The sequence below is a fragment of the Heterodontus francisci genome, chromosome 13, assembly GCF_036365525.1.
Source record: "Heterodontus francisci isolate sHetFra1 chromosome 13, sHetFra1.hap1, whole genome shotgun sequence".
Lineage (NCBI taxonomy): Eukaryota > Metazoa > Chordata > Chondrichthyes > Heterodontiformes > Heterodontidae > Heterodontus > Heterodontus francisci.
In genome coordinates this window covers 16,519,068-16,541,669 of record NC_090383.1, presented here as the reverse complement: position 1 = coordinate 16,541,669, position 22,602 = coordinate 16,519,068, and the positions used below count along the sequence as shown (strand labels likewise).

Below are 22,602 nucleotides of genomic sequence, written 5' to 3'. Positions count from 1 at the left end.
CTGGTGCTTGGCAGAATAAAAGCAAGTGATGATGCATCTTTTGGAGGGTTATCAGGCAAAAGCAACTGAGTCAACTGATTGACCTAGAAAAAGTAGTGGGGGACAAGGGTTAAGGTATGCTTGCAATGGTAAGCACTAAGATCAATGGCAGAAGCAAAGCACCACCAGGTTGTCATGCTCAGTGTGTGACTGTGTGAGTGTGTAATTGGGAGATTTAATTAGAAAGAGAAAAGTAAGGAAAGATGCCCATATACACCCTGCTGTGCATGGCCTCCAGCCTTGACATCTCCGATGCTGTCTTTACCAATGAAGTTGATGGCAGCTTTTTCCCATCGGTGTCAGTATGTGAAAAGTGGCAGAACCTCCTCCTGTGCTGGTTGTTTCTCTGCTGTTGAGTGCCAGCTTCTCCAGAACGGAAAGTGAAAGTGGGTTAACATGTTCCCTGGGCAAGGATTTTCAACATTTGCAAGTCAGTTTACCATGGCGTACATTATTACAGGAAGAAATGAGGAAAATGTAGTAGTGAGCGCAGAAGCAGTTTTTGAGGGTGAGCGCAAGCTGAAAGATAATGCAGTAATATCTTCCCTGATGACTTATGACCATGAGAAGAGGAGAAGGGAAGAAATTATAGTGCTGAGATAAAGGTAGGGTCATTGATGGGCTATGAGATATCAGATGTGAAGGGGAATCTTACCTTTGCACTGCAGGTGACATCATTAAATTTCTTATGGCACTGTAGCCAGGTCCAGTCAACCAAGTTCCCATCATTCACCCATGGGAAAAACCTTCATCCTGATTTTAACTAGCTCCACCAACATATCCACCGCTGCATTGGAAAACCTCAGGGTGCTGCTGGAACACATGTTTGCTTACCACTGCACAGTGTTGATTCTCTCTATTCTTCATGAAAAAATGCAACCCCTTTCAAGCTGTTGAGTAAGCCCATAAGAAGTGGCCATACTACCCAATTTACTAATTCCCAATCAGTGAACTCTCTATGGGAGAATGAGGGGCAACTCAAAAAAAATTTAATTGATTCTCCACCAACTCCTCTAGATGGTCACTGTTTCCTGAACGCCCACTGCCTTCTTGTTTGTCACTCACATTCAAATTGCCCTATGCCTCTAATGCCGCTGGTTAAAGAAAATAACGCCGGTTTGCAAAAAATCTCTGAACTGCTTCAATTCTTTCTCTCTCTTTCTTTGTCTTCCCGCACAATCTCTTGTTTGCTTCACTCTCCTCCTTTTCCTTGTGCACACTCTCATTCTTTCTTGCTACTCCTCTGCTTCTGTCTTTGCTTCTTCACTTTTGTTTCTCAGTCATCAGTCTCAATGTTAACTCGTGGCGAATTTAGTGCCTATGGGGAAGCCACTGGCCCTCCGCAGCATGAAGCCTAGGAGATTTTAGTTCTTGGTCCTCATTTAAATGGAGCTTGTCGGACTCCCACTCAAACCCGGCCAGATCCACGGCCTGACCAGCAGCAGGAGCAGGATTTCAGGCAGCAGAGGGCTGTCGCTGGGGGCCCTGAGAGAAATGGGCACGATTTTACTGGTCTCCAGGTGGTAGGCTAGGAGACAGGGGCCAGTAAAATGCTAGGGAGCCGCATCGGGAGGGGTTTCTGATGCATTTCTGCCGCCAGGCCATTGTACCGGGGTGGGAAGGGCGCTGCTCAGCCACCTGCCAACAGGAGGCAGATGGCTAATTAAGCTAATTAAAAGGCCCAATTGAGGGCCATCTTCCTGGATCGCCAGCATTTTACTGGTGGCGGAGGAGCCTAGCTGCATGGAGACAGTCTCCCAGTGGCTTCCTGGGCGGGGTCATCGCATCCAGGAGCTCCATGGCCCAAAGAGGGGGTCCCAGGTTGCAAAGGCTGCCCCCGTGGCCCATATGCTGCCTCTGGAGGTTTTCTCCAATTGCTGAGGCCTGCCTGCCTGGTTCCAGCACAGGAACAAATTTTTTACCTTCCCTGCAAGGACGCCCTCTCATTCTCCTTGTAGTGTCAGCAGTGGCCATCTCTCTCAGTGGCACTGCCAGCCCTCTCATTGGGATGGCAGCATAGAGAGCCAGCCCACCATCCTTAATTGGATGCGGGCCCAATGGCAGCCTCTTAATTTGCCACTCCTGGGAAGATTGCTGCTGTAGTCCGGCTGTCTGCCTGCACAGGTTCGGGCCCGCATATGATCCCGACGTCTGGGCTCACAGTGCTGGGAAAATACCATCCCTTGTGAGGATGCTGTGATGGAGATCGTGGTTGGGAGTGGAGTGGAACAAGTAAGGAAAGTCCAGTACAGCAGATGCCCAAGGTTTTCTTGTGGGCCCCTGAAGAACATGGCTGCTACTCCTAACCCGTAAGGAAACGTAAAAAAAATCTAAAAGATCTTGGCTCACTTCGGTCAAGTGCTTGCCAGCTGAAGCCTCAGGCTAAAATTACAGTAGGGTCCCAGTGACATCATCAGTATGTGATCGGCATAAATAAAGCAGGATCCTACTGCCTCCCAGTGGGTGTCCTACTCGCCTACTGAAATGGCAAGTTAAAATGCAATCCCATAGGAAAACAATGGGATGCCATGGGGTAGGTCGCTGCCCTTATTTTAACACTACCATTGTCCCTTTCTCTCCTAATGAGAGGAGTTAAAATTAAAACCTTCACTACTGCCTTTAGTCATCTCTACTTTATAGCTTCCTCTCCTCTTCTGTCTCTTTCCCTACCTTTCCAGTTCTCTGTCTTCCTCCACTTCTTGGCTTCTATTTCTGTCTCCCTATCTTTTTTCTACTCCACTTCTCTCCGTTTCTCCTGTTTCACTTCTTTCTCCCTTACCCTGCTTTATTTCTCATTCTTCTTTATTTCTTGCATTCAGGGCATACACACCATGCAACACTACCTATGTATTCCTTAGTACATTATCTTATTTTTTCTGAGTGACATTGTGTATTTCATAGTATCTCAAAATAAGAAAGTAATTTTATTACCATTCAAATTTGTATTGCAAAAAAAACTTAAATGCATCCATTATAATTATTGTTTTTTCCAGGAAATATCATTGTATATGGGAATACAATTGATGCTTACATCACAGTGAATACCATCCTGTCTTTTGGAATTGACGGCTCTTTCATACATCTGATAAAACCACCTTTAAGTTCGGACTTTAATTGTTTTAACAATTCCATGGTAGAATCTGCAGTAGAGGAAGCACTCAGGAAAGCTCAAGTTTCTGTGTATTCTAACTGTCTGCTCGCTCAGTGGAATGATGGGAAGGTTCAAGGTCGAATAACCCTTTCAACTTTCACCACTGATTCTCAACCGTTGAGCCTAAGATGTTCAGTAAGTTAAAAACCTTCCAAGTAGACAGTTCCGAAGATCTACAACCCTCTGAGCGAAGAAATTTCTCCTCATCTCAGTCCTAAATGATCAATCCTTTAACCTGAGTCTGTGCCCCCACGCTCTTGATTCCCCAGCCAGGGCAAATAACTTCTCAGTGTCTACCTTGTCAAGCCCCTTCAGAATCTTACAAGTGAGAAAATAACACAAGTGAGTTAGAAGTACAAATTTAGCTTAAAGGGTATGATGTAGTTTTTACAGAGAACTAATACAAGCTGGGCATGATTGCAAGAAAAATATTCCAAACTGTACTATCTTTAGAAAGGACAGGGAAGTTGGGAAAGGAGACCAAGTAGCAATATTCATAAAGGAAGCAGCAGTAGGCCTCAGAGGGGACCACAAGCAGGCACTAGCGTGGAGAAGGTACCCTGTAGCAAGGGTGTATAGATAGAGGATGAGCTACCTCTAGATGTCAGAGCAGCAGTTTCACCAAAGACTAGCCTTTCCCTGCTGGACTTCATTATGTCTGCCTCACTGACCTCTTGGCCTTCTCCCACTGGCAGGGCTGCACTGCTGGCTGGAGGTCTTGAGGGAATGACTGAAGCAGATCTTGAGGGCATGGCTAAAGCAGGTCTTGAGGGGATGGCCGAGGCAGGTCTTGAGCGGTTGGCCGAAGCAGGTCTAGAGGGGTGGCCCAAGAAGATCTTGAGGGAATGGCTGAAGCAGGTATGAATGAGGCCTGAAGTAGATTGGAAAGAGGCACTCAGCTGCATTCCGGTGCTGGCACCCCTTTAAAGATGGTGGCAGCACATCCATCGGTGCCAGCTGCCGATGCGGCCACTGCCTCAGTCCCTGCCTCGAACCGCTGAATGGTTGGGTGTCCCCCCACTGACAGCTGTTAATTAGCCAGCCGGTGCAAGATTTCAGCAAGATCAGGGATCGGAGCGGGAGCATCAGCGCCACCCCCTTCCGGCTCCGTCTTCACCTCCTCACCGGTTCACACAAAATCTGAGCCAGCAAGTCCCATAAAGGGAACATTCTCTGATAGGATGTAATGTAATGTTCCCCAGGGATTTGTACCCGGACATCAGCTTTGCACCATATTCACTATTGACTTGGTTAAAAGAATAGAGATTTGTATATCCAAGTTTGCAGATAACACTAAGTTAGGAGGCACAATAAGTTGTGTAACTGAGAGCAGAAAGCTACAACGGGACACAGGCAGACGAAGTGAATGGGCAAAACTATGACAGTTGGAGTTCAATGCATGGATATGTGATACCCTTTGGATCTGAGAAAGCCAAGTCAGAACATTTTCTTTATGGTGAGAGACTAGAAGCTGGAAAGGAGTAACAGAATTTAGGTGTCTGTGTACATAAATCAGTAAAAGCTAGTGCACAGATATAAAAAGTAATCAAAATGTCAAATGGAATATTGGCCTTTATCTCAAGGGGGTTGGAATACAAAAGTGAGGAGGTGATGTTGCAGTTGTACAGAGCCTTGTTCAGACCCCATCTGCAGTACTGCATTCAGTTTTGAGCACTGATGCTCAGGAAGGTATGGAGCGGATACGGGACAGATTCACCAGGATGATACCAGGGCTTAAGCATTTAAATTATGCGGGCAGTTTGCATGAATTTGGTTTGTATTTGCCTCAATTAGAGCCTAAGGAGTGATATAATCAAGGTATTTAAAATTAAAGGGATTTGATAAGGTAGATTCAGAGAAACTATTTCTTGTAGTATTTCCTCTCCAAAGTCCATGAATGTGTTTTTGCCTCCTAAATCCGTTCCCATCTATCCTGGAATTCCATGTTTGAATCCCTCCAGTCAGGTTTCCACCATGCCACAGGACCTAAACAGCTCTTATCAAGGTCACAAATGACATTCTATGTGATTGTGACAAAGGTAAACTTTCCCTCTCGGACTTCTCAACCTGTCTGCAGCCTTTGACACGGTTGACCACACCATCCTCCTCCAACACCTCTCCACTTTCACCCAGCTGGGTGGGACTGCTCTGACCTGGTTCTTCACAGCCTTGGTGTTGCTTTTGACCCTGAAATTAGCTTCTGACCTCATATTCGTGCCATCACTAAGACCGCCTATTTCCACTGCCGTAATATCACCCGGCTTCGCCCCTGCCTCAGGTTATCTGCTGGTAAAACCCTCATGCCTTTGTTACCTCTAGACTTGACGCATTCCTGGCTGTTCTCCCACATTCTACTCTACATAAACTTGAGGTCATCCAAAACTCTGCTGCCCGTGTCTTAACTTGCAAGAAGTCCCATTCACCTATCATCCCTGTGCTCGCTGACCTATATTGTCAAGCAACTAGATTTTAAAATTCTCATCCTTGTTTTGAAATCCCTCCATGGCCTCACCCCGCCCTATCTCTGTAATCTCCTCTAGCCCCACAATCCTCTGAGATATCTGCGCTCCTCTAATTCTGTCCTCTTGAGCATTCCCAATTTTAATCGCTTCACCATTGGTGGCTGTGCCTTCAGTTACCTAGGCTCTAAACTCTGGAATACCCTTCCTACACCTTTCTGCTCTCTTGCTTTCCTCCTTTAAGACGCTCCTTAAAACCTACCTCTTTGAACAAGCTTTTGGTCATTTGATCTAATATCTCGTGTGGCTCAGTGTTGTATTTTGTTTTATAATGTTCTGTGAAGCACCTTGGGACATTTTATTATGTTAAAGGCACTGTATCAATATTAATTGTTGGTGGTGGTGGTGCAGAAATGCAGAACAAGGGTGCATAATCTCAAAATTAGAGCTAAGCCATTTGGGAGTGAAATCAGGAAGCAATTTTTCATAAAAAGGGTAATGGAAATCTGGAACTCTCACAAAAGGCTGTGGCGCTATTGGGTCAACTGAAGTGTTCAAGACTGAGATCTGATAGATTTTTATTTGGTAAGACTAGCCAGCTATATGGAGCAAAGGAGGGTAAATGTAGTTGAAGTACAGAATGCTGGAGTATTGCGTGCAATTCTGGTCACCGCATTACAGAAAGGACATAATTGTTCTGGAAAGAGTGCAGAGGAGATTTACAAGAATGTTGCCAGGGCTTGAGGGTTGCAGCTGTGAGGAAAAATTGGATAGGTTGGGGTTGTTTTCCCTGGAATTGAGGAGGCTGAGGGGTGACTTGATTGTGGTGTACAAAATTATGAGGGGCCTAGATAGAGTAGACAGAAAGGACCTGTTTCCCCTGGCGGGGAGGTCGGTTACCAGGGGACACAGATTTAAGGTGATTGGTAGAAGGATTAGAGGGGACATGAGGAGAAACTTTTTCACCTAGAGGGTGATGGGTGGCTGGGATTCACTGCCAGGATCAGTGGTGGAGGCAGAGACCCTCAATTCTTTTTAAAGGTACCTGGACACACACCTAAGGTGCTGTAACCTGCAGAGCTATGGACCAGGTCCTGGAAGGTGGGATTAGTTTGGGTGGATAGTTTATTCGGTTGGCGTGACCATGATGGGCTGAATGGCCTCCTGTGCTGTATTTTGTTCTATATTCTATATTCTCATGGCAGAATATGCTCAAGAGGCTGAATGACTCAAGGGGCTGAATGGCCTCTTAATATGTTCCAATGCACGATGTCTCTCTATGGTGGCACAGTTAAGGCCATAAAATCCAGAATTTGTGGAAATTGCAGATGAATACCACACCTTACCATTCCAGAGCAGAAGCTGTTGAAAACAAATAGTAGTCCAGTGGGTGTGTGATTAATTTTTTGGCAATCTAGTGAGTGCATTGCATATTAGGTATATTATAAAATAAATTATTGTTTTTAATTGATTTATCAGTCAGCTGTGTTGGCATTCATACATACAAATATACAAACAATCCCTTATGGCATGACTATTCTGCTGATGGGATGCTGACTTTCAACCCAGAATCATTTTCAATGGAGCTAAAATTGGAGCGGAGTGTAAATGGGGCATCTGACCTCAATGCACCGCGTTCTCGCAGGGTACATTAGGTTAAATTTAGGGCTCTGGATTACTACAAGTAAGTGGCAGTGTCATTGATTCTTTTTTTTTTGCTTTTTCAGGCTTTCTTTAACTCTGACAAAAAAAAAGTGGATCTTGATGCATTCAAAGCTATAAATAAGGCATGCCTTGTCTTTGATGGAAAATTAGTAATTGATTCCACCTTCCATACCAATGATATAACAATCAGAGCTGCAGGATCGTTAACTAAATATTCTCGTCGTTACTATGCTGACCAGTGGTCTCTTGCAAATTTTAATTCGAAAGAAATTGGGTTTCAGCTGGCTGCACTCATGTTACATCTGTTTGACCCAACTCTGGAACAAGTGACTAAAGTACCAGCAGACCTCGATAAACTTCTTCCTATTTATACCGGATGTAAAGTCAGAGGTATGTGGCTGAAAACTCTGCTTCTATCCTTGATTTCTGGGTCATTGCATGTCTTTTGTAACTTCATGTTTCAGGCAGGAACCATGGAACCAACCCTCCCAAAACATCCATCAGCTTACTGTGACTCTAGAACTAATTGCTCTAATTGAAATTCATCTGGTCTTTGTTTAAACCCTACCATGGCTTTCTGTTCTGCCACCTTCAGTGGTTATCTGTTGCACAATTCTATCACCCACTTACTTGAAAAAATGTTATTTAGAAGCATGGTGTACTGAAAAGGATTTGGAGCCAATATAAGTGTCACAAACTTAGTGCAGTAGTAATATTGTGCCAGTTGCAAAGTGGAGGCTACATCCTACTCCACAGAAAAAGAGGAAATCATGGGCAGGTTTGCCTTCTCAGACCATTCCCTCAATACTCCTAAAAGGTGGCACAAAAGCACTAATGGAAGAGGGCTAGGCCTGGTCACCCATCTTTTCTCAAGGCCAAGGAATAAATCATGGAGCAGAAAACCTAACAGAAGAGAAAATGCATTTAAAATTCAAATCATAAAAATCAGCTGCAATTTTTCCCACTTTGAGCAATAAGTAATCCACCATGATTGGTGCCAGCAAAAAATCTTATCATTTACTCTGTATTCTACTGGTAGTTAGTTTTCATATCTCCTAAAAACTATGTGTTCTTAACTTAAGAATGTGTTGGGACTAGAATTTGCTGTTCTAAATTCCAAGAATCCACTGGGTGATGTGGATAAGACAACTTCCTAATTTATCTTGATCAATTGATAAACTGTTATGGAAAAATGAGACAAAAACAAGTAGCGGGATTTTTATTAGTGCCAGATTACCACATTTTGGTTCTTCCTGATACTTTTTCTGTAATTTGCCTTACCATTTGCACTTATGAGAGGGGATATTGAAAAACTGGTGGTCTTAATAGCTGCCACCAGGTAAATAAAAAGAACACTTCCCAATTAAATGTTTATAATCAGCTGAAAAATCTAACCCAATATATTGCTTTGTGACTTGCACTGTAGTAATTAAAGTTCTTGCTTCATATTAATTTATAATCATAGCATTAGTTAACACTTCAAGCTGCTAGCTGGAAATGCAATTACTTATGTCAGTTCTGTAGTTAACATGCTACATCTGGTCATCTCACTCAATATAACACCTCATTAACATCCCATTCCAGTAGCACAGGCTTTTCTCCATTACCTATCCAGCCATAATCTTGCTCCTTCGCCATGCCACAATTCGAGTAAATGCTCAGCATCTTTAAACAGGATACCACGTTAAAATTGACATGCATACGTTTGCTGAGTCTAGGGATTCAAATTTGAAATTGGTGCAATTCAGCCCTGGTTAAAAAGGAAACAGAATTGTTGTAATGTTGCTACAAATGAAATGATTATACTGTATTGACTACACAGCTCTTATTAAATTTGTTTTTCTGTCTTAGTCTATTTTTTTACATCAGCTCGCTTAACATAAAAAATGTATCCAGCTTTCAGAGGCCACTCAGTTAAAACATGAAAACACAGAGCTGTTGGCATTGTAACTTGGGCCAGTTCGCTTCTTTCCCTTCATAGAAATAGAAATTTGGGCCAGAATTTTTCATTGGGCGGGAGGCCCTGCCCACCATCCGAAAAGTCGGTGGCGAGCCCGGCTCCTCCGGGCCTGGGGAGGCAGGCCAGGATTTTTCACTCCCCATTTCCTTAATTGTTCTTGGACGGGACTTCCACCTCCTTGAGGCAGGAAGTCCGGCCTAATGGAGCTGCTGGCCTACACCCAGCCATCACAAGCAAGGTGAAGAACGGTCCCAGAAGACAGGTAAATTTTTAGGGCCTCGCTGGGGACAATTGGCCGGGCTCCAGCGAGGCAAGGGAGGTTGGTTAGTGGGGCGGGGGGAGTGTTGTGCGTTTGGGACAGCTGGGACTTTGGGGGCGGCCCTCCGTGGGGCAAAGGGTGACCGATCAGGGCACCCCCCCCACAGCCCGCAAGAAGGCCGCCTGGTTTTACCAGGTAGGGTTCTTGAGGCTTCTGCCATCTGGCTGCTGAGAGTAAAATACCTGCAGCAGTGGGCGGAGGCCCTTAAGTGCCAGTTAATTGGCCGCTTAAGGGGCTTGATTGGCCTGGGATGGGTGGGCAGTTTCTCGACGCCGTAGCCCCAAATAAAATTGCAGTGGGGCAGGAGGGAATTAGGAATGCCACCCCCTACCCCCCCCATCTCCCACTCAGTTTTAGGCCGCCATCAGCCCGCTCAGTTGGGGTCTGTAAAATTCCGACCCTGAGACCAGTACCTATAGCATAACAGACTCTTAACTTCCTTATGCAGCAACTAACAGTATCTTCCATCCATTTACAATATTTCATGCATCATCATTACCATCATCACTGAGTGGAAAAAATGTTTTTAAATTAAGTTATTATAAATATTAAATGGTACTCTGCTTAATAGTCTTAATTATGTTTTGGAGGAGGGTTGAGAAAAAGTCTAATATGTATAGGTTTATTTTAGGTTTTGTTCTTGTGATATGAACCAAATATTCATCAAGGGAATATCACAATTATCACAATTCTTGCAGGATCTTAATAAATCAGTTTTTAAAAATTCATTTCATAGAATATGCCTCTATTATACAGGTTTTAAAAATGTATATTTTAGAATCAATCTCATTTGACACAAATTGCAAACTATTTGCTTCAACAAGCTGCACTTATGCATTTCAATTTGGAAACTTTAGAAACTTGCATAAAATATCTAACATGTGGTACAAGATGATGAGTAACCTGCTAACTCAAACTTATATTGTTACATGCTCACCATTGCACAATAAAATTGGAACTTTATGATACTAGAAATGATCAGGTTTCACTACTACGGTTTCAATTTATTATAAAAACAATGATTGATTACCTTTAAGGGCATCTTTCTGAAGATTCAGATTTTTGTATAAACCACTCTTAAGCTCAACTATAGTTTATGATGGCATTTGAAACCTGTTTTTCTGTTGGCTTGTCACTCCCTCCTACACATCTTATATTCTACAGGTAATCCACTTTTCCGAAAGAACCCTCTTCACTGAAGTGTACGTTAATTAGATAAATACAATATGCAGTTCTTGCTTTGAATGCAGCACTTGAAATTGTAGTTTTTTTAAATTATAATTTTTATTATTCAGTAATAAATTCCAAATATATTTTTAATGCAAATTAAACAAAAGTGCATTTTTTTCAAGCTCTGTAACTACTTCCAGTTCCAGTATGGAGCATATTCACAGAAGCACCATGACAGCTGTGATCCTGCTGGTAGCACCCAGCAGGGAACAAGCAACAGAACTGTAAAAATAATTCCCATGAAAAACAATTCCCCATTTTCAGCTACACAAACCAGATTTTTAAAAAAAAATCATACTTTTTCTGTAACATTTGTCCTTTGATTGTTTTATTATTCAAAAGTGAATTTCTCCTGTTATTTTCCAGCCACTCTGGGTCACATGCCAACTGCAGCCAAGAGGACAGGTGGATGACTTGCTCCAGGCCTCTGCAGTTTTGGGCTGAGACAGCAGCTGGGAAGTGCCTGAATGTTATCTTGGGACAAATTTCTCTCCAATTTTTCCTCACTCTTTGGGGAATTGTTCAGCTAATATACGCCCCCTACCCAGCCTCATGCCTGGGCTGCCACATTGATGTTATTGAGAACAGGAACTCAAAACCACATCCAACCATTACCATTGCAGATTTGTTTAAATTACTGATAACATTTGTTAGTTTAAAAAAAAGTATTCATCGTGACTGAAATATTAAGTCTTCTATTTTAATTTTCTTATTATCTAGAATATGAAAATTAGTGTATTTTGCTTGTCCTTATTTTCACATAGGAGGCATTCTACCCGGAGATTACCATTACCTACATATTTCGAAGCCAGGGATCATGTCCTGTCTGGACATACAGAAGTCACGACCTGAATACGTAAGTATTAAGTACCACAATGGGACATCAATTTGTATTAATCTGCTGACTACAAAGCAGCTAACCAGCCAACTGCCAACAGCCAACATTTAAGCACAAGGAAATCTTACATGAAATTATCTAACAGTTATTTAATTTATGTTCAAAGTGGGTCAACCTGACATTTTTATTTCTGATCCAACTGAATATATAGCCACACAGAGAACGTTCACATAATCATAGATTTATAGCACAGAAGCCATCCAAAACATTGCACCTCCACCAGCTCTCTGAAAGAGCTACACACTTAGTTCCATTACCTTTCCCTTTTTTTATATCAAGTGGAGCGAATAGGAGTAGGCAATTCAGCCCTCAAGCCTGTTCCATCATTCAATGAGATCATGGCTGACCTTTATCCTAACTCCATATCTTGACTCCATATCTCTTTATATCCTTGGTTAACAACAATCTATTGATCTTGGATTTAAAATTATTAATTGAGCTAGCATCTGCTTCTTTTTGTGAACAAGAGTTCTACACTTCTATCCTTTGCATGAGGAAGTGTTTCCTAACTTACCTCTGAATGGCCTGGCTCTGATTTTACAGTTATGTCCCCTTGTCCTAGACTCCACCACCAATGACAAAAGTCTCTTTCTATCCACCTATCAATTCCTTTCAACATCCTAAAAATCTCAATCAAATTACCCCTTAGTCTTTAATATTTCAGGGAATATAAACCTAGTTTATATAATCTCTCCCTCAAAATCTAAGCCTTGGAGCTGTGGTAACATTCTGGTGAATCTGTGCTGCATTCCTTCCAAGGCCAGGATATCCTTTCTAAGGCGTGGTGCCCAAAACTGTACACAGTGGTCTAGCCAGGGCTTTGTACAGCTGTAGCAAAACTTCCTCCCCTTTATATTCTACCCCTCGAGTTATAAAGGCCAACATTTCATTAGCCTTTTGATTATTTTTTGTACCTGACCTCGTCATACCGATCTGTGTACTTGAACTCCTAAATCTCTTTGAATCTCCACTGTTTGTAATTTTTCACCATTTAAATAATACTCGGATCTGTCCTTTTTTGGTCCAAATTGGATGACCTCACACTTACCTGCATTGAAATCCATCTGCCTCAGTTTTGTCCACTTACACAGTCTTCTTTTACAGTCACTTAGATAATATTGTGTTATCAACAATAAAGGACCATATCTTCTGACTCATACTGAGAGAATGCCACAGGAGATCCAATAAAATATGTATTGATAGATTAGAAAGTATATATGAAGTTTTGGCATTGTTTCATTTTTTTGTCTTTTAATGTTTTTTAAATGGTCAGAACAGCAAACTTTCCTTTATTTGTTTTCTGAGAGGTAACTAAAAATAATGCAATGAACCCACCGCTGTGGTGGAATATAAGAAGTTATAATCACACTGGGTGACTCCTATGCCTATTTTTGAGTGTGTGAGGGTGCAAGCAAGATTTATAACAACAGTGTAACCTCTGCCATGGAGGTTAAGCAGGGCACTAGCCAATAATGAAGCACCATGGATGAAATGATCTGCTAGTATAATTTTATAAATGGGGGAAAAAGTAAACCTTACATTTATCTCACACTCTTTGAATAAAAGTAAAGATTTTTGTTATACATCGTCATAATCCTCTGTAGGTTACAGGAATCCTACTAAGGTCACGTCTTCAGTTTTTGGCACTAACTAGCCAACATATTTTATGGCACATTGGTGGTTAAAATTATCCAGTAAGGAAGTCGGCTTAGCCAAAAACAGCATGAAATGTCATCCAGAAATTCTAATCGTATTTTGTTGAATCTAATGATGGATAACCATTATATTGGGAGGTTTATTAAGAGGACAGCCTATGATGCAGAATCAAATAATTTGTAACACCATTTTACAGCAAGCATAGTTTGCTACTGCAGAGAGATCTAACATTTTTTAATGATGCTAATTGACTTGATCATGTGAAACTGATCTCTAACAGCCATAAGCTTTATCACCTTTAGCACTCTCAGATACTGTTCACATTGTATTTCCATTCCCATAAAGATGAGCATCTGCCATTTTGTACTAGTCAGTTCCACTTTTGTAAATGTTTGATATCTGCATACAGTTAACAAGAGATTGAACATGCAAATTCATTTCTATATAAAAGAGCTAATTGCATTGATGCCAATGGTCCAAGTTATATTTATCTGTACTTTTTCTGTAAGCTAAATCTTCTTTTTGGGACATACATATTTAATGCAATTACTGCCCTAAAAAATCTGTTGCATTAATTTTGTCTAATACACTGCAAGAATAATGCAAAGTACAATTAATTCATTTTTCTATTGCAGCTGAAATTCTGTAGTAAAATGCTGTATATTTGGTGCATTTCCAGTCAAAATACTGTTACCCGCTATAGATGAACCTATTAATAAAGAATGTATATTTTAACAAAACGCTGTAAGAATGCGTGTTCAAATATACGGTACAGTAACACTAAGGTATCATTGTACATTGAATTAATCAAAACAAATTATTAGTGGCATATTATTTATAAATTGGGATTTTCCACACTTCTGTAATTATAATAACAACCTAGTGTCAATTGCAAAACACCAGATTTAGCATTAATGTCTGTTTTGCCACTATTAATGCCAAGTTACATTTTCTGATATTACTTTAATTCTACATTAAACAAACACACCAGCCAATAATTGGACACCAAGGATGAATAAAAGCATAAGAGCAAAATTGAAAGCAAAGAAAAGGCATAAACTAAGTATATAGACAACAAAGGAGAGGATGGCAAAAAGAAATGTGAAGAGGTCAGGAAATAAGTCAAAAAACAATTAGGAAGGCAACGAGGAATTACAAAATTTAATTATCAAGGAGTATAAAATTGGTAAAGTACTCTACAGACACTTAAATAACAAAAGAAAAATCAGAACAGGGGTAAGGCAACAGCGGATGCACAAAATAAACTTGCAGGTAATGGTGGAAATATTGAACAATTACTTTGCATCAGGATCTACCAAAAAGACGAAAAAGGTGGTCATGCCATTAGAATGAGAGATTAAAAAGACATTTAAGTTAGAAAGGTGGCTGATAAACTAATCACACTTAGGGATGGTAAAGCCCAAGGTCTATATAAATGTCATCTGTGTATATTAAAAGAAACTAGAGAAGAGATAGCAGAGGCATTATTACACAGATATAAAAATTCATTAGAAATGGGAATAGTGCCAGAGGACTGGCGGACCGCGGATGTTATACCTATATTTAAAAATGGAGAAAGAACAAGTCCAGGGAACCATAGACAAGTTAGTTTAGCATCAGTGGTAGGAAAAATAGTGGTCTGGATTTCGTGGTCAGCAGCAAAGCAATGGTGATCAATGCTGACCCTGAAGAAAGCTCAAAAAGGGCTAGCAATTGATGTGGCATAGATTTCTGCTTTCTTGATGGCAGTTTGAATCTTGTGCCAAGTTAAGGGGATCTCCAGGCATCCAGCAACAGTCATGTCATCAAGCAGGGTAAACAGCCAATCACATTGAAGTATTCTCATAGACAGAAAACAAGGAGGAAAATGCACTGAATTTTTCACATTCAATTAAAATTTTGAAAGCGAACGAAATAAATGATCAGGATATGCACGTGGGATTGAGATAGAAACTGAAAAATCATAAACTTTTTTAAAAGTTTGTTTATTTTAAAACTGTGATTTTTGTTTATCATAATGGAGGAATTTGACATTCCACAAATATAAAATTAGTTTCTCAAGGCCCATGAGCTGGTTCAGCAGTAATATGAAGTTAGTATGTCATTAAAAACAGTTACTCCTTATTCAACAAGGTGTAACATTTCCAAAGGTTTTTATAGCGAGACTAATAATATAAAAGGACAGGTTTTCATCAGGACTCAGACAAGCAAAAGGTGGGAAGTGATTTTCCACAAGGGTCAGTGTTGGGACCATTGTTGTTCACAATTTACGTAAATGTTTTGGACCCAGGAATCAGAAGTACAATTTTAAAATTTGTGGATGAGTCCCAGTTGTGGGTATAGTTGATATTGAGGATAATTGTGGCAAAATACAAGAAGACATTAATAACCGGGTATGTAATTGCCAAATTAATTTCAATATAAACAAGCGTTTGAACAAAGAACAGTACAGCACAGGAACAGGCCATTCGGCCCTCCAAGCCTGTGCCGATCTTGATGCCTGCCTAAACTAAAATCTTCTGCACTTCCAGGGTCCGTATCCCTCTATTCCCATCCTATTCATGTATTTGTCAAGATGCCTCTTAAATGTCTCAATGGTACCTGCTTCCACCACCTCCCCTGGCAGCAAGTTCCAGGCACTCACCACCCTCTGTGTAAAGAACGTGGCTCGCACAGCCCCTCTAAACTTTGCCCCTCTCACCTTAAACCTATGTCCCCTAGTAAATGACTCTTCCACCCTGGGAAAAAGCTTCTGACTATCCACTCTGTCCATGCCGCTCATAACTTTGTAAACCTCTATCATGTCGCCCCTCCACCTCGGTCATTCCAGTGAAAACAATCCGAGTTTATCCAACCTCGCCTCACAGCTAATGCTCTCCAGACCAGGCAACATCCTGGTAAACCTCTTCTGTACCCTCTCCAAAGCCTCCACGTCCTTCTGGTAGTGTGGCGACCAGAATTGCACGCAATATTCTAAGTGTGGCCTAATTAAAGTTCTGTACAGCTGCAGCATGACTTGCCAATTTTTATACTCTATGCCCCGACCGATGAAGGCAAGCATGCCGTATGCCTTCTTGACTACCTTATCCACCTGCGTTGCCACTTTCAGTGACCTGTGGACCTGTACGCCCAGATCTCTCTGCCTGTCAATACTCCTAAGGGTTCTGCCATTTACTGTATACTTCCCACCTGCATTAGACCTTCCAAAATGCATTACCTCACATTTGTCCAGATTAAACTCCACCTGCCATTTCTCCGCCCAAGTCTCCAACCGATCTATATCCTGCTGTATCCTCTGACAATCCTCATCACTGTCCGCAACTCCACCAACCTTTGTGTCGTCCGCAAACCTACTAATCAGACCAGCTACATTTTCCTCCAAATCATTTATATATACTACAAGCAGCAAAGGTCCCAGCACTGATCCCTGCGGAACACCACTAGTCACATCCCTCCATTCAGAAAAGCACCCTTCCACTGCTACCCTCTGTCTTCTATGACTGAGCCAGTTCTGTATCCATCTTGCCAGCTCATCTCTGATCCCGTGTGACTTCACCTTTTGTACCAGTCTGCCATGAGGGACCTTGTCAAAGGCTTTACTGAAGTCCATATAGATAACATCCACTGCCCTTCCTTCATCAATTATCTTTGTCACTTCCTCAAAAAACTCGATCAAATTAGTGAGACACGACCTCCACTTCACAAAACCATGCTGCCTCTCACTAATAAGTTTGTTTGTTTCCAAATGGGAGTAAATCCTGTCCCGAAGAATCCTCTCCAATAATTTCCCTACCACTCACGTAAAGCACACCGGCCTATAATTTCCTGGATTATCCTTGCTACCCTTCTTAAACAAAGGAACAACATTGGCTATTCTCCAGTCCTCTGGGACCTCACCTGTAGCCAATGAGGATGCAAAGATTTCTGTCAAAGCCCCAGCAATTTCTTCCCTTGCCTCCCTCAGTATTCTGGGGTAGATCCCATCAGGCCCTGGGGATTTATCTAACTTAATGCTTTGCAAGACACCCAACACCTCCTCCTTTCTGATAATGAGATGACTGAGACTATCTACACTCCCTTCCCTAGGCTCATCATCCACCAAGTCCTTCTCCTTGGTGAATACTGATGCAAAGTACTCATTTAGTACCTCGCCCATTTCCCCTGGCTCCACACACAGATTCCCTTCTCTGTTCTTGAGTGGGCCAACCCTTTCCTTGGTTACCCTCTTGCTCTTTATATACGTATAAAAAGCCTTGGGATTTTCCTTAATCCTGTTTGCCAATGACTTTTCATAACCCCTTTTAGCCCTCCTGACTCCTTGCTTAAGTTCCTTCCTACTGTCTTTATATTCCTCAAGGGATTCGTTTGTTCCTAGCCTTCCAGTCCTTACGAATGCTTCCTTTTTCTTTTTGATGAGGCTCACAATATCCCGCGTTATCCAAGCTTCCCGAAACTTGCCAAACTTATCCTTCTTCCTCGCAGGAACATGCTGGTCCTGGATTCTAAACAACTGACATTTGAAAGACTCCCACATGTCAGATGTTGATTTACCCTTAAACAGCCACCGCAAATCTAAATTCTTCAGTTCCTGCCTAATATTGTTATAATTAGTCTTCCCTCAATTTAGCACCTTCACCCGAGGACTACTCTTATCCTTATCCACAAGTACCTTTAAACTTATGGAATTATGGTCACTGTTCCCGAATTGCTCCCCTACTGAAACTTCGACCACCTGGCCGGGCTCATTCCCCAATACCAGGTCCAGTACGGCCCCATCCCTAGTTGAACTATCTACGTATTGTTTCAAGAAGCCCTCCTGGATGCTCCTTACAAACTCTGCCCCATCCAAGCTCCTAGCACTAAGTGAGACCCAGTCAATATAGGGGAAGTTAAAATCACCCACCACTACAACCCTGTTACCTTTACATCTTTCCAAAATCTGTCTACATATCTGCTCCTCTACCTCCCACTGGCTGTTGGGAGGTCTGTAGTAAACCCCCAACATCGTGACTGCACCTTTCCTATTACTGAGCTCCACCCATATTGCCTCGCTGCAATATGACCCCTCCGAGGTGTCCTCCCGCAGTACAGCTGTGATATTCTCCTTAACCAATAATGCAACTCCCCCACCCCTTTTACATCCCCCTCTATCCTGCCTGAAGCTTCTAAATCCTGGAACATTTAGCTGCCAATCCTGTCCTTCCCTCAACCAAGTCTCTGTAATAGCAACAACATCATAGTTCCAAGTACTAATCCAAGCTCTAAGTTCATCTGCCTTACCTGTTATACTTCTCGCATTGAAACAAATACACTTCAGACCATCAGTCCTGCTGTGCTCCGCAACATCTCCCTGCCTGCTCTTCCTCTTAGTCCTACTGGCCTTATTTACTAGTTCCCCCTCATTTATTTCACTTGCTGTCCTACTGCTCTGGTTCCCACCCCCCTGCCACACTAGTTTATACCCTCCCGAGTGATGCTAGCAGACCTCGCAGCCAGGATATTTGTGCCCCTCCAGTTTAGGTGCAACCCGTCCTTCTTGTATAGGTCCCATCTGTCCCTGAAGAGATCCCAATGGTCCAGATATCTGAAGCCCTCCCTTCTACACCAGCTGTTCAACCACGTGTTTAGCTGCACTATCTTCCTATTTCTAGCCTCACTGGCACGTGGCACAGGGAGTAATCCCGAGATTATTGAGGGAAGACTAATTATAACAATATTAGGCAGGAACTGAAGAATTTAGATTTGCGGTGGCTGTTTAAGGGTAAATCAACATCTGACATGTGGGAGTCTTTCAAATGTCAGTTGTTTAGAATCCAGGACCAGCATGTTCCTGCGAGGAAGAAGGATAAGTTTGGCAAGTTTCGGGAAGCTTGGATAACGCGGGATATTGTGAGCCTCATCAAAAAGAAAAAGGAAGCATTCGTAAGGACTGGAAGGCTAGGAACAAACGAATCCCTTGAGGAATATAAAGACAGTAGGAAGGAACTTAAGCAAGGAGTCAGGAGGGCTAAAAGGGGTTATGAAAAGTCATTGGCAAACAGGATTAAGGAAAATCCCAAGGCTTTTTATACGTATATAAAGAGCAAGAGGGTAACCAAGGAAAGGGTTGAGAGATGGTGCAGGAAGGAGGGGTTCAGATTTTTGGGACATTGGGACCGGTTCTGGGGGAGGTGGGACTATTACAAATTGGACGGTCTACACCTGGGCCGGACTGGAACCAATGTCCTTGGAGGTGCTTTTGCTAACGCTGTTGGGGAGTGTTTAAACTAATGTGGCAGGGGGATGGGAACCAATTGAGGTCAGTTGACAGTAAGGAGGTAGTAACAAAAGCCTGTAAGGAACTAGATAATGAAGTCAGTGTGACTAAGGGGAAGAGCAGGCAGGGAGCAGATGATGAATATAAAGGGACTGGTGGTCTGAGGTGCATTTGTTTTAATGCAAGAAGTGTAGTAGGTAAGGCAGATGACCTTAGGGCTTGGATTAGTACCTGGGAGTATGATGTTATTGCTATTACTGAGACTTGGTTGAGGGAAGGGCATGATTGGCAACTAAATATCCCAGGATATCGATGCTTCAGGCGGGATAGAGAGGGAGGTAAAAGGGGTGGAGGAGTTGCATTACTGGTCAAAGAGGATATCACAGCTGTGCTGAAGGAGGGCACTATGGAGGACTCGAGCAGTGAGGCAATATGGACAGAACTCAGAAATAGGAAGGGTGCGGTAACAATGTTGGGGCTGTACTACAGGCCTCCCAACAGCGAGCGTGAGATAGAGGTACAAATATGTAAACAGATTATGGAAAGATGTAGGAGCAACAGGGTGGTGGTGATAGGAGATTTTAATTTTCCCAACATTGACTGGGATTCGCTTAGTGTTAGAGGTCCAGATGGAGCAGAATTTGTAAGGAGCATCCAGGAAGGTTTTCTAGAGCAGTATGTAAATAGTCCAACTCGGGAAGGGGCCATACTGGACCTGGTGTTGGGGAATGAGCCCGGCCAGTTTGTTGAAGTTTCAGTAGGGGACTACTTTGGGAATAGTGATCACAATTCCGTAAGCTTTAAAATACTCATGGACAAAGACGAGAGTGGTCCTAAAGGAAGAGTGCTAAATTGGGGGAAGGCCAACTATACCAAAATTCGGCAGGAGCTGGGAAATGTAGATTGGGAGCAGCTGTTTGAAGGTAAATCCACATGTGATATGTGGGAGGCTTTTAAAGAGAGGTTGATTAGCGTTCAGGAGAGACATGTTCCTGTGAAAATGAGGGATAGAAATGGCAAGATTAGGGAACCATGGATGACAGGTGAAATTGTGAGACTAGCTAAGAGGAAAAAGGAAGCATACATAAGGTCTAGGCGGCTGATGAAAGACGAAGCTTTGAAAGAATATCGGGAATGTAGGACCAATCTGAAACGAGGAATTAAGAGGGCTAAAAGGGGTCATGAAATATCTTTAGCAAACAGGGTTAAGGAAAATCCCAAAGCCTTTTATTCATATATAAGGAGAAAGAGGGTAACTAGAGAAAGGATTGGCCCACTAAAGGACAAAGGAGGAATGTTATGCTTGGACTCAGAGAAAATGGGTGAGATTCTAAACGGGTACTTTGCATCGGTATTCACCGAGGAGAGGGACATGACGGATGTTGAGGTTAGGAACAGATGTTTGATTACACTAGGTCAAGTCGGCATAAGGAGGGAAGAAGTGTTGGGTATTCTAAAGGGCATTAAGGTGGACAAGTCCCCAGGTCCGGATGGGATCTATCCCAGGTTACTGAGGGAAGCGGGAGAGGAAATAGCTGGGGCCTTAACAGATATCTTTGCAGCATCCTTAAACACGGGTGAGGTCCCGGAGGACTGGAGAATTGCTAATGTTGTCCCCTTGTTTAAGAAGGGTAGCAGGGATAATCCAGGTAATTATAGACCGGTGAGCCTGACGTCAGTGGTAGAGAAGCTGCTGGAGAAGATACTGAGGGATAGGATCTATTCCCATTTGGAAGAAAATGGGCTTATCAGTGATAGGCAACATGGTTTTGTGCAGGGAAGGTCATGTCTTACCAACTTAATAGAATTCTTTGAGGAAGTGACAAAGTTGATTGATGAGGGAAGGGCTGTCGATGTCATATACATGGACTTCAGTAAGGCGTTTGATAAGGTTCCCCATGGCAGGCTGATGGAGAAAGTGAAGGCGCTTGGGGTCCAAGGTGTACTAGCTAGATGGATAAAGAACTGGCTGGGCAACAGGAGACAGAGAGTAGCAGTAGAAGGGAGTTTCTCAAAATGGAGACGTGTGACCAGTGGTGTTCCACAGGGATCCGTGCTGGGACCACTGTTGTTTGTGATATACATTAATGATTTGGAGGAAAGTATAGGTGGACTGATTAGCAAGTTTGCAGACGACACTAAGATTGGTGGAGTAGCAGATAGTGAAGGGGACTGTCAGAGAATACAGCAGAATATAGATAGATTAGAGAGTTGGGCAGAGAAATGGCAGATGGAGTTCAATCAGGGCAAATGTGAGGTGATGCATTTTGGAAGATCCAATTCAAGAGTGAACTATACAGTAAATGGAAAAGTCCTGGGGAAAATTGATGTCCAGAGAGATTTGGGTGTTCAGGTCCACTGTTCCCTGAAGGTGGCAACGCAGGTAAATAGAGTGGTCAAGAAGGCATACGGCATGCTTTCCTTCATCGGACGGGGCATTGAGTACAAGAGTTGGCAGGTCATGTTACAGTTGTATAGGACTTTGGTTCGGCCACATTTGGAATACTGCGTACAGTTCTGGTCGCCACATTATCAAAAGGATGTGGATGCTTTGGAGAGGGTGCAGAGGAGGTTCACCAGGATGTTGCCTGGTATGGAGGGCGCTAGCTATGAAGAGAGGTTGAGTAGATTAGGATTATTTTCATTAGAAAGACGGAGGTTGAGGGGGGACCTGATTGAGGTGTACAAAATCATGAGAGGTATAGACAGGGTGGATAGCAAGAAGCTTTTTCCCAGAGTGGGGGTTTCAATTACTAGAGGACACGAGTTCAAAGTGAAAGGGGAAATGTTTAGGGGGGATATGCGTGGAAAGTTCTTTACGCAGAGGGTGGTGGGCACCTGGAACGCATTGCCAGCGGAGGTGGTAGATGCGGGCACGATGGAGTCTTTTAAGATGTATCTAGACAGATACATGAATGGGCAGGAAGAAAAGAGATACAGAACCTTAGAAAATAGGCGACATGTTTAGA

The 22,602-nt window shown here is 42.6% G+C and overlaps 1 protein-coding gene across 6 annotated transcripts in view; it reads left to right on the top strand.

The window, feature by feature from the left end:
- The window catches only part of cfap61 (cilia and flagella associated protein 61), a 271,251-nt gene that overhangs the window by 176,484 nt on the left and 72,165 nt on the right, over positions 1–22,602 (top strand). For all 6 annotated transcript variants that reach the window (XM_068044406.1, XM_068044407.1, XM_068044405.1 and 3 more), the window contains 3 exons: positions 3,033–3,325; positions 7,377–7,704; positions 11,588–11,679. In XM_068044406.1, coding sequence (XP_067900507.1) covers positions 3,033–3,325; positions 7,377–7,704; positions 11,588–11,679 — 713 coding nt within the window. The remainder of the gene's footprint in view (positions 1–3,032; positions 3,326–7,376; positions 7,705–11,587; positions 11,680–22,602) is intronic.